The sequence below is a fragment of the Cupressus sempervirens genome, chromosome 10 (assembly GCF_028749045.1).
Source record: "Cupressus sempervirens isolate cs-2001-9-10 chromosome 10, ASM2874904v1, whole genome shotgun sequence".
Taxonomy (NCBI): Eukaryota; Viridiplantae; Streptophyta; class Pinopsida; order Cupressales; family Cupressaceae; genus Cupressus; species Cupressus sempervirens.
The window spans coordinates 127,829,171-127,843,192 of NC_143127.1; the positions used below are offsets into that span (position 1 = coordinate 127,829,171).

Below are 14,022 nucleotides of genomic sequence, written 5' to 3' on the forward strand. Positions count from 1 at the left end.
AGATGCTAGCAATCATGCACGTGCTAGCTAAGTTCAGGCAGTACTTAGTGGGAAGCTGGTTCACAGTAAAAATAGATCATAATAGCTTGAAACATTTCCTTGGATAGAAGGACCTTAATGACAGGCAACAGAAATGGGTGAGTAAATTACAGGCCTATGATTTCGACATAGCCTATGTCAAAGGGAAGAAAAATATTGTTGCAGATGCTTTATCTAGAAGGCCTCATTTGCTTGTTGTTGGGATAGTCATGGATGATTGGAGAGAGATGATCTTGGCAGAATATGTTAAGGATAGTTGGGCATCTAGCATTATTGAGGGAGCTATTCAAGATAGTCGATACACTGTCGTAAATGATCTGATCATCTACAAGGAAAGGATTTATTTAGTACTCGGGTCTGCTATGAAGCAGAAGATTTTGAGGGCATTTCATGATTCACCAATGGAAGGACATCCCAGATTCTTTAAGACATATCGACAGGTGAGAGAGCGCTTCACTTGGAAAGGACTCAAATCATAGGTGCTTCAGTTTGTGAGGGAATGCCCTGTGTGTCAGCAGAACAAACAGGAACATTCTTTTCTGGGTGGTTTACTACAACCCCTACCCATACCAGAGAAGAAGTGGGATAGCATTTCCATGGATTTTATCACAGGCCTCCCCAAGGCACAGTGTCGGGATTGTATCTTTGTTGTGGTAGACAGATTGACAAAATTTGCACATTTCTTTGCAATTTCGTCTACATATTCAGCAGCACAAACAGCAGAACTACTTTTTCGAGAGGTATTCAGACTACATGGGATACCACGGAGCATAGTCAGTGACAGAGACAGCAGATTTATGAGCCACTTTTGGCAGGAGTTGTTCAGGTTATGTGGAACAGAGCTCACTCTGAGTACCAGCTACCACCCCCAAACTGATGGGGAGACAGAGATAGTGAACAAATGGGTTGAGGGGTACCTTCGAAACTACATTGCAGGAGAGCAGAAGGCTTGGGTGAAGTGGCTACATCTAGGGGAGTACTGCTATAATACCTATTTCCATATGTCTATTCATATGTCCCCTTTTATGGCATTGTATGGGTATGATGCTCCTAATTTTTTGGATTTGTTATTTGGGGACAGCAGGGTGCCTAAGGCCAAGGATACTTTGCAGGAGTGCCAGGACATTATGCGATCCTTGAAGGAAAATTTGCAAAAAGCACAAAATCAGCAGAAGCAATATGCTGATCAGCACAGGGTTGAGAGGTCTTTTGAGGTGGGAGATATGGTGTACCTCATGTTACAGCCGTGTAGACAGTCCTCTCTCAAGAAGAGTGGAGTAGAGAAATTGAAACCACGCTACTATGGACAGTTCAAAGTAATTAGGAGAGTGGGTGAAGTAGCTTATGAGTTGGAGTTGCCTGCAGACAGTAAAGTGCATAATGTGTTCCATGTGTCACGCCTTAAGAAGGCATTGGGTCACAACGTGGTGCCTTCAGTAGTATTGCGACCTCTTGATGATGAGGGAAAGCTTATCTTGGTTCCCGAGGCCATACTTGACTCTAGGGAGAGGGTGCTTCGTAGGAGGACTATCAGGGAGTATCTAGTGAAGTGGAGGAACCTACCTATCGAGGATGCTACTTGGGAAAATGAGCAGATATTGCAGCATCCAGAGCTGAAATTGCTTGAGGACAAGCAATTTTGGGAAGGGCGGACTGTAATGTCCCCTTTCTAGCATTCATAGCATGATGTTGTTGTTAGCCTATTTCCCCATAGTCCCCGTAGGCTAACTAGGACATTAAAGGGGCTTAGAGGCCATTTGGCCTAGACAGTTTCAGTTGCAGGTCTTTCTGAGGGGTTCTGGGGCAACTTTGGGCATACTTACTATTTATAGTAAGTCATCTTGGACATGGACAAACATTCAGTCACAGTGGTATGTCGATGGTAATTGTTTAAAATCGACAGGAAAACTTATTTATCATTGATAAGATTTGTTATGCATTGATAAAGCCATTTTATAAAGTTAAATTTAAATATTTAACTTTATTAATGCATAGACTATAGTTTGTGAGAAATATTTAAATTAAAAGAGTTCCCTTTATTTTTATAACACATTGGAGACATAAGGTACATAAAGGGAGTTATGTTTTATCCCACATTGAGAAAATGAAGGATTGAGCTCTTGTGAGAACACTATAAAAGAAATGGAAGAGCTTTTTTTTTGTATGCTTGGATGAAGATTAATGTTATATTGCTGGATATCTGATTATTGGGCTTGGAGGATAGAATCCCTCTTTGCTAGCATTCTCTTCACTGTTGGAAGACACAGTCAGGAGGATCAAGGGTGTTTTCACTTCAGGAAATACACTGGGTTTCATTTGGGGCGTTCGCATAAAGAAATTTACAAGGGTTTGAGATGCAGATCTGAAGTTAGTTATTGCTATAGTGCCGCATGAACAGTATTTTGCTACAGTACGGCGTGAATAGTGTTGGTATCAAGTTTACTTGTTTTTTCGGCTGATTAGAAGTTTGGAGGGCTGCCAACTACATCTGCAAAATACTACGGCAACTAATTCTAGGTTTCTTCTGTCAAATTTTGATACTTTGTATAATAACTATTGAATACAAGTCTGAATAGTTGTTGCAGCCTTTAAGGCAGCTATAAGTGCACATCTACATTTAAAAATCACCCTTTATCAACAGATTGAAAGAGTTTCTAGATTTTTCATATACTGTTGAATGTGTGCCAAGCGTTTGTGAAAATGTTATGATGTGTATTATGCATTTTAATGTCACTTCATAGTTGTTCGTAAATCTACTCATTGGAAAGCAATTTATTGAGGAAATCAGCTTTATGAGTTTGCATACAAAGTGTTTGATAATATTCTTTAAGTTAAATTTCTACAAGTCAAAGTTCAAATCAGGGGAGGATATTACAGATAACCTTGATGTAGATAAATACCTTATGATATTGCAAACAATTGGATGTTGGATTTGAATGATGATATTGTCTTCCACTTAGAGATGGACAAATGATACCAAGTTGGAATAGGATACAAGATAGATGACTCAATACTTGGTAATGGACAAATGATCCCAAGTGAGAGAGTGTAATTATGGCAAGGTTTGCTAAGGATGAAGGTCTAGTATCACACATTACATAAATATTTATTCCTAAAGATTGGATTGAATCTTGATGAAGGAGAAAGATAATTGATGATATTGATTTGAGTCAATCAAGAGAGCTAGGATTAAAGTCCAAGGTTTATGATGGTGTTCCTATGTCCAAAGTGGAAGATTTATTTGAAAAATTGAATTAGAATAAGATTTGTATAGATGAAATTAGAAGCATTGATTTTGGATGAAGATGTAAATGGATTGAATTAGGAATTGATTAGAAACAAATAAATTTGACAAGGGGTTGGATTAAGAATAATGAGGATGAATCATTGAATGAGGGAATTGGATTTTTATGTGGATTATGAATCATGACTAGGATGAAGATTAGGGATTTGATTGAATGATTAAGAAGATGAAGTAATGATTAGGATTTTTGAGATTTTGAAGAGTGTGATGAAATGGATGAATAGAAGAAGTGACGTGGAATTTTTTTTTTTTGAAATATTTTTAGATTTTGAACTTTTATGATGTTTTTGAATTTTTTTGAAACATAACATGCAAAGCATACAATGAAATGGGGAGGGTTTCAAACACTCAAGAATGTCAAACACACCAATAATCCTATAAGGTTTTGGTTAGGATATACAAGCTCAACTAGGGGTATCCTCAATATATGCAAGGTACATGAGGCTTGAATTTGTAGATGAAATAAAATAATGCCACACAGTTGGGAGGAGATGGTAACCCAAATCTCCACATTCACTTGCCAAAGGTATAAAGTTCTTTGGGGCTTAGCCAAGAGTGACAAGATTTTACTTCCAAGAGAGGTGTCTTTCAATTCACCTCTAGATATTTGTACTCTGCCAGAACACTAGAGTTGAGGTCATCCCAAGGGGTGATAAAATTCACATATAGACCTCTTAAAAAGTATAAAACAAGGCCACTTATTTCTTATGCACTCAAGATCACCCAAAGGCGTGAGAGAAGTGAACACATAAGTGGTCTTACGTTTAAAAGAGACTTGTTTTTTCTCAATGGAGCTTTAGGTTTTGTAATCTATTCTTGAAGATATTTGTGTTTATAGCATACAATGGTCTTTCCAACTTGACAATGTCGTCAACATAATAAATCAAGGATTCATTAACAAAAATAAATTGATCGGGGTCAACATAAAAAATTTGAGAAGGATGGAGCAAATTCCTTTAGGGCCTGTTTGGCGAGCGGAATAGGAATACATATTCTGGAATACGTATTCCAAAAATTTTGAATTCCTTGTTTGGATGCACCAAAATAAAATTGGAATACGAAGTAAAATAGGAATACGTATTCCAATTTTGGCCTAAAAATGGGGTTTTGCAATTCCACCCAAATAGGTGTTATTGGAATACGTATTCCTATTCCACTTTTTTTAATTTTAGAAAACATAAATTTTGGGGTCTATGAATTCTCATCAAATATTGGCTGAACCAAACGGAGAATAGGAATACGTAGCCCCATTTTCTATTCCAGAATAAATATTTCAAAATATGTATTCCTATTCTGCTCGCCAAACGGGCCCTTATGCATTCAAGATTGAGTGAGTGTTTATTTTAAGCACTAAATCCAAATGTTCATTGCAATGTTCTTTGAATCTTAAGCATTCAAGATTTGATGAGATTCATTTTAAACCCAAATTGAAATGTGTATCATAGCATTGTTCTTTGACCTTTATGCATTCAAGAGTGTATTTGGCTTCTAAGCATTCATTCAAAAACAAAATGTTTGTGAATTTCCTTAAGGCATTCAAGATTGAATTTGGATTGTTTTAGCTTCAAGACATTTAAGAGTGTGTTGGATTTATCAAATTAATTGCAACATACATTTCAAGACAAGTGTTTAAGCATTCAAATTTATTCCTAAGAATAATAAAACTTTAAGGAAAACATGCAAGACACATGGTTAGTTGTTTCTAGAATGCTCCAATCTGTAATGCTACAAACAATCAACTTGATTAGCCGGCTAATGGTTGGCAGCAGATTCTATTGTGGTTCTCTCGGCCTCTATCTCTAATCATGCTCCTATCTCTGTTTCTGTTTCTGTTTCTCAAACTCTTGATGATGCTCCTAAGGCCTTGAGAAGTTCCAAGCCTTCTTTTAAGCATAATGTCTCACTCCTTGATGATGAGGACACTCTAGACACTATCAAATGTGCCACCACTTTACCTAAGTTTTGTAACAAAGACAATACCCCTCAGTAGACATGGAACAATTTGATTCAAACTTGGAGGAAGGTTTTTCAGAGGAAGGTTTTTCAGATCGTGGGGAAGAAGAATGCGATGGACAAAGCTACAAATGAGTACTCTCTACTATCTAAGTTTAACGATATTGAAAGGCAAGTCCAGGAAAGAGGAGCTGATAATGATTTGAAAGTATTTTAGTAAATGATCTTAATGTTAATATCTGTAAAAGAGATGTAATTTGGGGTAGTTGGGTTCAGGTTCCTTAGTAGTTCCTGGGTTCTGTTCAGTTCAGCCACTAAACTGATTCGAACTGCTATGTTGAGTCTTGACTATCATTTCAGCTTTATGCTCTATCTTAAATGATTTTTTTAATAAAAAAATGATTTATTATTATTTTAGTTTAGGATTTAAACTCCTTTCTTGCCTGATTTTCAAACGCTATTTCTTACTACAACAGATGATTGAATCAGAGAATATATTACTTCAAATCGAGCTGAAATGCACAGATATTCTTGTATGAATGGATATGCTATCGTAAACCCAAGTTGAGGTCACACCACCTCATTTTGACAGGCATGAAATTCAGTTTAAAACTATTGTCATGGAACAATTGATCTTGTGCCATAATGGTCATTCTATTGTTCCAATCCTTAAGCACTCAATTCGCACACAATTTAGAGCCACCTCAAAACAATTTCAAGCTTTTTCCATGTCTGATTACTATAACATTTTAGAAAAAAATGATTCTTAATCCAAGGATAAAGTTATTTTTGCCACCGATTTTAGTCATCCGTGAATAATGTTGATTAGCCAGATCTGCATGTAAAGCTTTGGAAAGACGAAGACAGTTTATCTAAAGAGGCTCTCTTGTTACACTTTCAGGTCTGCAGAGAATTACACAGAATAACTTGATTATTTATAAGTAGGCTGACAGAGTGGATTTTAATTGGAAGTCAACAGCTATAGATACAGTACATGGCAATCAACACTCATCTCCTGAACATATGCATTTAAGTAGGGGCACTAATTGAGCCGTTTCTATCATTTATAGAATTCTTCAACTCCTCTCTTTAAGCACAAATGAAAATCAATCCTCAAGCTAAAGAAGGATGTGGTCAATCTTAGAAGTTACATGAAAAATAAAATTCCAACTTTGAGAGATAGCACATAACTAACAACTGTGCAGAATGCCCTAGTTTTAAAATTGTAACTAGATGGAGCCCATAAATAGCATATTATAGATGCTTCACAATACTTAGCAGACGAAAAAAAATCTTGATTGTCAAGGTAAAATACTTAGTGCCTTTGCTGGACTATTTCTGCTTGCATATACTGCATATTTGTTGAGCTTCCTTTTTACTTTTGTTTTTGGACATGGCTTATGCATTACTTCATGTATTTTAAATGTATAATTCAGAAGCAGAGGAGGTAGTTTCATCAATCTCTCCAAACAATCCTCTCTCTATAATGCTCTTAATCCAAGCCAACTTCAGACACCTCGTGCAATTGGTCTTTCTTGATATAATATGAAGTCCATTTAGCATTGAGGAAGAACAAACCAGAGAAACTGGCATGTGGCATATCTGCCAAGCCTTCACTCACACAAACACTAGAGATTTGTCCTCTCTTGCTGCATTTCCATAAGCTTCAATAAATAAAATTCTCCACTCTTAAGTTCCGTATTTAGTCTTCATTACTGAGCAAGGTCCTGTCGGTTTTGACTTTTAAATCAACTAACTTGCCAACCACTGCATCACTCCAAGAGCACTAGATCAATTGCATAGCTAAGAAGCCTCATTATGAGCAAATGCTTTTGGGATATCTATTGCAGAGGAACAGAGTTTTGAGGTTCACTCTGCAATAAATTGTACAAAGTCAGTCACTTATTTTGATCGACCATTAAGAGTAATTCTCTTTTGTGTTGATATACTTGTATTAGATTCATACTTCAGGCAGCAATGTGGAGGCCCCACGTACAGCATGTTATGTCCTTCACAATGAGCTCAGAAGCCATAGTAATTGTTCGTGGCTGCCTAGATTTGATATGAACCAGAAGCACATCTTCAAGTAAAGGTCTAAAGAGGAAAACATGTAAAAACAACACAAGCGTTGTAACACTGAACTCAGACCAATCTGAAAGTGTTGAGAACAGTTGATCAAATATATCTTTAAGTTTTATTCCCAAGTTTGATACTTTTCCCGTACTCTTAATCAAGCGGTTTGCCATTTCTTTTCTGTATATAATATTGAAGGTTTCCATTACACATTTTTATGCAGTGTATTCCTATATTGTCTTCTCTCTCTTCCCTCCTTAGAGATATAGTGATGTAGTTGTGGAGCATATCTTCTGCTTGCAATCCAAGATTCAAACAACTTGTCTGCTTTTGGCTCCAGAAAAAATCCTTCAGCTTTCATTTCTTTATAGCATCTGTAAGCCTCCCCTGATTTGCCATTCAGAAAGAACCCATTCAGTAAAATGATGCTAGCACTATCATCGACACAGATGTCATGCTTCTCCATAACATTTAACAGCCTAAAAGCATTCTCATACTGACCCCAACTACAACACCTTCTTATGGACACAAGATAAAATTCTATCGTAGGAACACAGCCAGTTTTTTTCATTCTATCAAAGAGATCAAATATTGCATCACCATCTTTAACAAATCTGAAAAACGAATAATATATTCTAACTGTCGGTGTGAAGCCCTTCAGAATCATCTCATCCAAAATTCTGTGAGCATCTTCTGCTTCCCATGCCAAACAAAGGTGATTAATAAGGGAGATGTATGTTACAGCTTTTGGATTGAAGCCCATTTCTTGAATTCTGTTAAAGAGATGCAGGGCTTCTTTGATAAATTTATGTTTAGCCAAAACACAAATTACTGCATTATATACCTTCAGATTTGGGGTGAAACCTTTCTTCTTCATTTCATCATAGAATCTGACAACATCATAGAATCTGTCCGCTTTTGAGAGGCAACCAATGATAATAGTATAAGATGAAACATTGGGGGTGATGCATAGATTATACATGTCATTCCATAGCCTTTTCACCTGATACACATCAGCTAAAACGTTACCCCAGCCATTGAGAAGAACATTAAAGCTCTCTGTTTCCAGTGGAAAGTACTTCTTATTGAAATAAATCAATTCTTCTGCCTCTTCAAAATACTGATATCTGCAAAGTGCACGGAGTAGGTAATGGAAATCATTGTAGTCTACAGCGAGTTTGAACTTTTCCATGGCATGAAATGTCTTAATAGCTTTGTCAACCGCCTGCATAGCAGCATACCTTTTAATGAAAAAGACAAAACACGATTAAGAACTCTGCAGAAAACCAGGAACGTGTGAACCCAAGCAGAAAATTGAAGTAAATAAAGCATGTACAAAAAAAATCTAAAAACATTTGAAGTTGTGCTCAAACTACAAAAGAGCAAAAATTGATAAACACAATAAACAAACACAAAACATATCAGTTGAATATGCTTTGTGAATAGTTGCTCCTAAAAATAACAACAAAAAGCTTATTGACGCTTAGAAGCTCCAACAAATACCCAGGTGCAGGCCAGTTAACATAAGAAGAGAATAACTATTAAAATTCAGCAAGTTCTCACATTCCTGAATATCAAGAAACTATCGAATTGATTGTCTAATGTTTTTAGAACAAACACAATATGTGATCAAACAATAAAGAAAACAAAATCACTCTGGAGTTCGTTGTATTGCAATTGCAGCCTAAAACGAATGAGTGAAAACTAAACAATAGTCTGCTAGCAAATAAGTTCCACACGAGTGTTTTTTCAATTTTGGTTTTCCAGTTGATTTTGTTCTATGATGTTTCAAATGTCTGGTCCACTATGTTTCAGGCTGGGTTAAATATTCTAGATTCTCCTTTGAAGTAGTTGATTGGAGATAAATTGTGCTACCTGGCTAAAAACTCATTTCCCCGTATTGGGGACGTTTCTAGGATGGGGAGATCGTCAGGGGATGTCCCCTGTCAGCCTTTATTCAAAACTTTGCAGGGGATGTCGACATTTTTGGAATAAGCTGGGGACACCTTGGAAGTCCCTGGGATGGATGGGCGTCCTTGATGGGATAGGCAACATCAGCACTTAAAAAATACATTTTTCTTTCATAAAAAAATTTCTTTTCCAATTTTAAAGGGGCAGCCCCTCCTTCCAAATTCGCCCTAATATGCTTATTACTGTTTTTTAGTTTATTCCTGCTATTAAGGTCCTTTAATTAGTATTTGACAGCATTACATTATTAATCATGAAATTAAGAATGCTATTACAGTCATGCTATATGCTCAGAAACATACAGCAGACTATTTCCAAAATGTTGGGAAAGCCTGGAAAATGCATTACATACCTAGAATATGCATCTTTATGTAATTTTGTACCAATACATCAACACTGGGTTAGTCTTGGGTTGATTTGAGTTCTTTGTGGAATATTTTGTGAATACTGGAGGTTGCACCAAGGTGCCATATTGCTGTTAACAGACCTATATAATGATCAAAATTGTATAGCAGACATGTTCATCTTAATATCAGTCCACTAACAATGAGCTGGACGTGTAGTTTCAAAATTAAATGATAGTAGGGTGTTTCAATTAGGAAGGTGGATTATTGTTCTTATTGCTATTGACAATGAATTCCAAATTAGGTTCTTAGGTATATTTCAATTTTGTATGTTATTATTTTAATATTACATGCATATTGATAAGGAATTCCGAATTATGAATGCATATTGAGTATTGAGTTTGACTATTGAAATGTTGTATGTTAAGGTTCTATGATGTTTAAATGGCATGCTTTATCTGTGTTTTCATATGAATATAATGTATATATGCAAACTTCCCTATATATTTTAAATTTTCCATATCTTTATATAGTCGTCCCCTTTGACATCTCGTTGCCATCCCCAAACTTGGCAAAACAAATTGCCATCCCAGAAACTCATCCCCCTCTCACCTGGCATCTCCATGGTGGAAACTTGGTGTAGCACTGGAGATATTCACTGAAATGCATAGGATGATGATAGACAAATGGTCTTTAAGATGATGCCCATAGAAATAGGCCAGGCCCTCTTTCCAGGTATGTAGAAGTGAGATTATCAAGCTTTCACCATTTAGAAGGGGTAGGGGGAATCCGCGGGTGACAAGTATTGCCTGGCCTCTGATGACTAGTGCGTATAACCTGCTAGAAAGTTACTCTGCAACCAAACTCTTAGTCTGAATTGTCCTAATGAGTTAATATTTGACTGCCAACCCTCGGCAGATCAAAACAATGAAAAAATAGCTCCATGGAATCTGTTCTAACTATGATGTGTGGAAGAAATTCCCTGTTTCTATGATGCTTTAGTTTATTTCTTTAGTTCCAAACTGAAAGTTTTTAAGTTGAAACTATATTGTATGATCTAAAGAAAATCAGACATTTGGCAGAATTTTGCAGAAATTGTCAAAAGCAATTCATTAGTTGCAATTTTTTGATGTGAAGCTATTACAAATATGAAAAATCTAGAAAAAACAACGGCTTTCAAGTAAAATGTACGTCGTAGTTTTCTGTCGTCTTTTCCCAATAGGATTTATCAGTGATTATAGACTGAATTATAAACAAAGAGGTCCATTAGTGAGCTCAATGAAGATTTATCCAGCTCCCCAAGATCGCATTCCATCTAAAAACTAGGCCCATACAAATAAGGTAGAAATTATCTTAAACCAATCTCTGATTCCGAGTGATTATTTAAATTAACCCCAAACTAAGTTAAAGGGCAGAGGCAGGCTGCAATTTTTGGGAAATTGTAAGGGAATAAAGGCCCCTACGAGTTCACATGTAAGCATCAAAGAAAGGCCATAGCATGCAGTGCAGTACCTGAATGAACATGCTTAAAAAAATTAGAACAATTTTTTTAACAAAGAACATACCTTTGAATCATGATTTTAAAAGTGTGGTGGGTCACCATTGCCTTCTCATGCATTTCTCTGATCAAAATCCATGCTAAACTAAACTTTTTGTGCATACCCAATATAGATATCATGGTGTGGTACACATTGATAGAATGACTGTAGTTTTCCTGTGAAGCTGCCCATTGAAAAACAGTCAACGCAGCTCTCCAATCACTCTGAGTTCTGCAAAGGAGTTTGTGCACCAGACTCGATGAAGAAATAAACCCGCATTTGTTCAGTGCTGCCATGCTCTCTTGCGTAGAAAGGCCGATAAAAGGTTCAATCCTCTTTAGAATGGCATCTTCATCATTGAAATTTCCGTCTTCGCTGATGTTCGAGATGATTTCACACAAATCATCATCTCCTCCTCCTTCGTCTTCGTCTTCTTCTTCAGGGCGTGTATATCCGGTGTCTGAAGAGGCCCACCGATGGTACGGATTAAACGAGACATTAAGAACTGATGTGAAGGATGGAGAGCGGCGTAAAATTGGGAAATTGGTGCGGAACCGAATATGAGGATTTAGGGACACGGATGGGATGGTGTGGAATTTTAAGGCAGACAAAGAAGTGATATCCACAAGAAGAACAAGCGATCTCTTGGTAAAATGGATTGCCATCCATGGAAACTGTTTTGAGCATTCGCGGAAATCCAGATTGCGTATACTAGCTTCTCTTCACTCTTCTGCTCGATGCCCTACAAGTGCATGTCCGAGCACTATCGAAGAGCGCATTTGCGCACATACATTGCGAATAGCAATTTCATCTTGTTGGGGCAATGAGTCCATTGAAATTTTTAGTTGCCGTGTCAAATTAATATTTGAGTAAAAATTATTAAATTTCGAGAGTTTAAAACCTAATTTATGGTGATTTATTTTTAAATTATTTTTTCCATGTTAATTACTGTTTCTGATTGGCTAATTCTAATTTTGTCAGGGGTTTTATTATTTTTTCAATTCAAAAATAGCAATTATAAAAATATCTAGAAACTTTCCCAAACACTCAAATTTTTCTAGAAGACTCTAAATGGACTCTGGAAACGATCTACATGGCTATAGAATGGGATTTGCATTAAAGGAGTCGAGAAATCGTCATAGAATGTGCACGAGCTATTGTAGAAGTTCTCCTTTGTAACATTCTTATTTATATTGGTTGTGTGTTCTTTCGAGGAAAGCATCAGGGTTTCAGATTTTTGAAGTCTAGAGGTCTCACTGGTTTCCGATTTTAGGTTTCCTGAGGTCCAAAGTTTCTGCAGAAAAAGTTTGGATTTCCAAAGAAGAGTATTGTTAGTGGTCAGTCCAACGCAGACTCTATTGGTGACTGAGCAGTGGGACATGTACATGATTATTGGTGGCTCTTCTTAAATCTTTACAGATTATTAAAATAAGGTTTTCAAATATGTTGAGACATCACTTGCAAACATCAAAGAAACTAACCACAATGAATCAACTGATTTTACTTTCTCTCTTTTTCATTATGATAGATACTCCAACTGGTTTACTTGCATATTGGGCATGAGGAATTAACATTCCATCAAAGGCTATGTTGGAATTCTACCATTTGAGGCTTTGCATCCATTTTCCAGATTTGAAGCCAAGGTTTTTTTCTTTTCTTTATGGTTTGTAATGGTTAAGAAAAGAGTATGATCAAATTCTTTTAAAGAAGTAGCCATTCTCTAATTTTATCCATCGTTTACTTTGCAACTACACCATGAAAACGAGACATCTCAGACCAAAGCCATAAGAGCATTTTGTTTTGGGCAACAGTCAAAGAAATCCTTTTGAAACAATTTGTGTGCATTTTCCTATATAATACTATTAGGAAAAGAGACAATCAAAAAGCAAAACTAAAAAACATAAAACAGTTTCTAGTTTGTCCTAAATCTAAACAACCTACTGAATGATAAAAAGCATTGCCCAACTATGATCATGGGGAACTCTGCTAAAGTGTCCCCTATACTGCAGTGGGCCATATTGAAAGCTTTGGTTGTAAGTGTGCTTACTATGCCTTCAAAATTTGTAGGGGTCAAATCTAATTGCCCTATTTGGCATACAAAATTTGTTGACGAAGACACGCTTTGAGTCCTACCCAAGAACACCTATGGTTTCTATGTGGAATGTGTGTAAGGTGCAAGCTTTTCATGATAACTTTGGAGGCATCTTCCTCTAGAAGCAAGATGATGTCATTCTAATTACTTGTGTAAAAAAATGAATTGTTGTTTCTTCTTCAAAGAGAGAGGAAAGCGCATTCTCTCAGGGCTCACAACATACACATGCTTCAAGTGTACTACATATGATAGAGATTTTGTGCCCTTGCTTTTTCTTTCTAAATATGTTTGTTTGCTTTACATAATATCAATTATTGGTGGAGATTAAAATAATTTCTTTCATCTTTCTAAATTATGAGGATTGATGACTATATTTATGGATCTATGACTTGCTTGAATTTCCTTTATTCAATATCATTGAGCATTAAAATGATTTTTCCCTTTTAGTTTGGTGGATATTAAAATAATTTCCTTTTCTTCTTTCTAATTTATGTTCTTAAATAGGTTAATCCATCCATGCACTCTTATTATTTGTCACTCTAATAATCATTTTCACCTACTGCAATAGGTAAGGACTTGTGCTCAAACAAAGCTCTTGTTCGAAAAGTCGTTTAAAAAAATTAAAGTTACGATAATTACACACACACACACACACACACACACACACACACACACACACACACACACACACACACACACACATACATATAC

At 36.3% G+C, this 14,022-nt stretch overlaps 1 protein-coding gene across 1 annotated transcript; it reads right to left on the reverse strand.

The window, feature by feature from the left end:
• Positions 1-6,320: 6,320 nt before the first annotated feature.
• LOC149532955 (pentatricopeptide repeat-containing protein At5g15010, mitochondrial-like) lies at positions 6,321-12,039 on the reverse strand. Its single transcript, XM_089805071.1, has 2 exons — positions 11,247-12,039; positions 6,321-8,610 (listed from the first exon to the last, which is right to left on the reverse strand). Exons 1-2 carry the CDS (start codon positions 11,882-11,884, stop codon positions 7,575-7,577), a joined length of 1,674 nt encoding a protein of 557 aa, XP_089661197.1. The 5' UTR covers positions 11,885-12,039; the 3' UTR covers positions 6,321-7,574.
• Between the last annotated feature and the right edge of the window lie 1,983 nt (positions 12,040-14,022).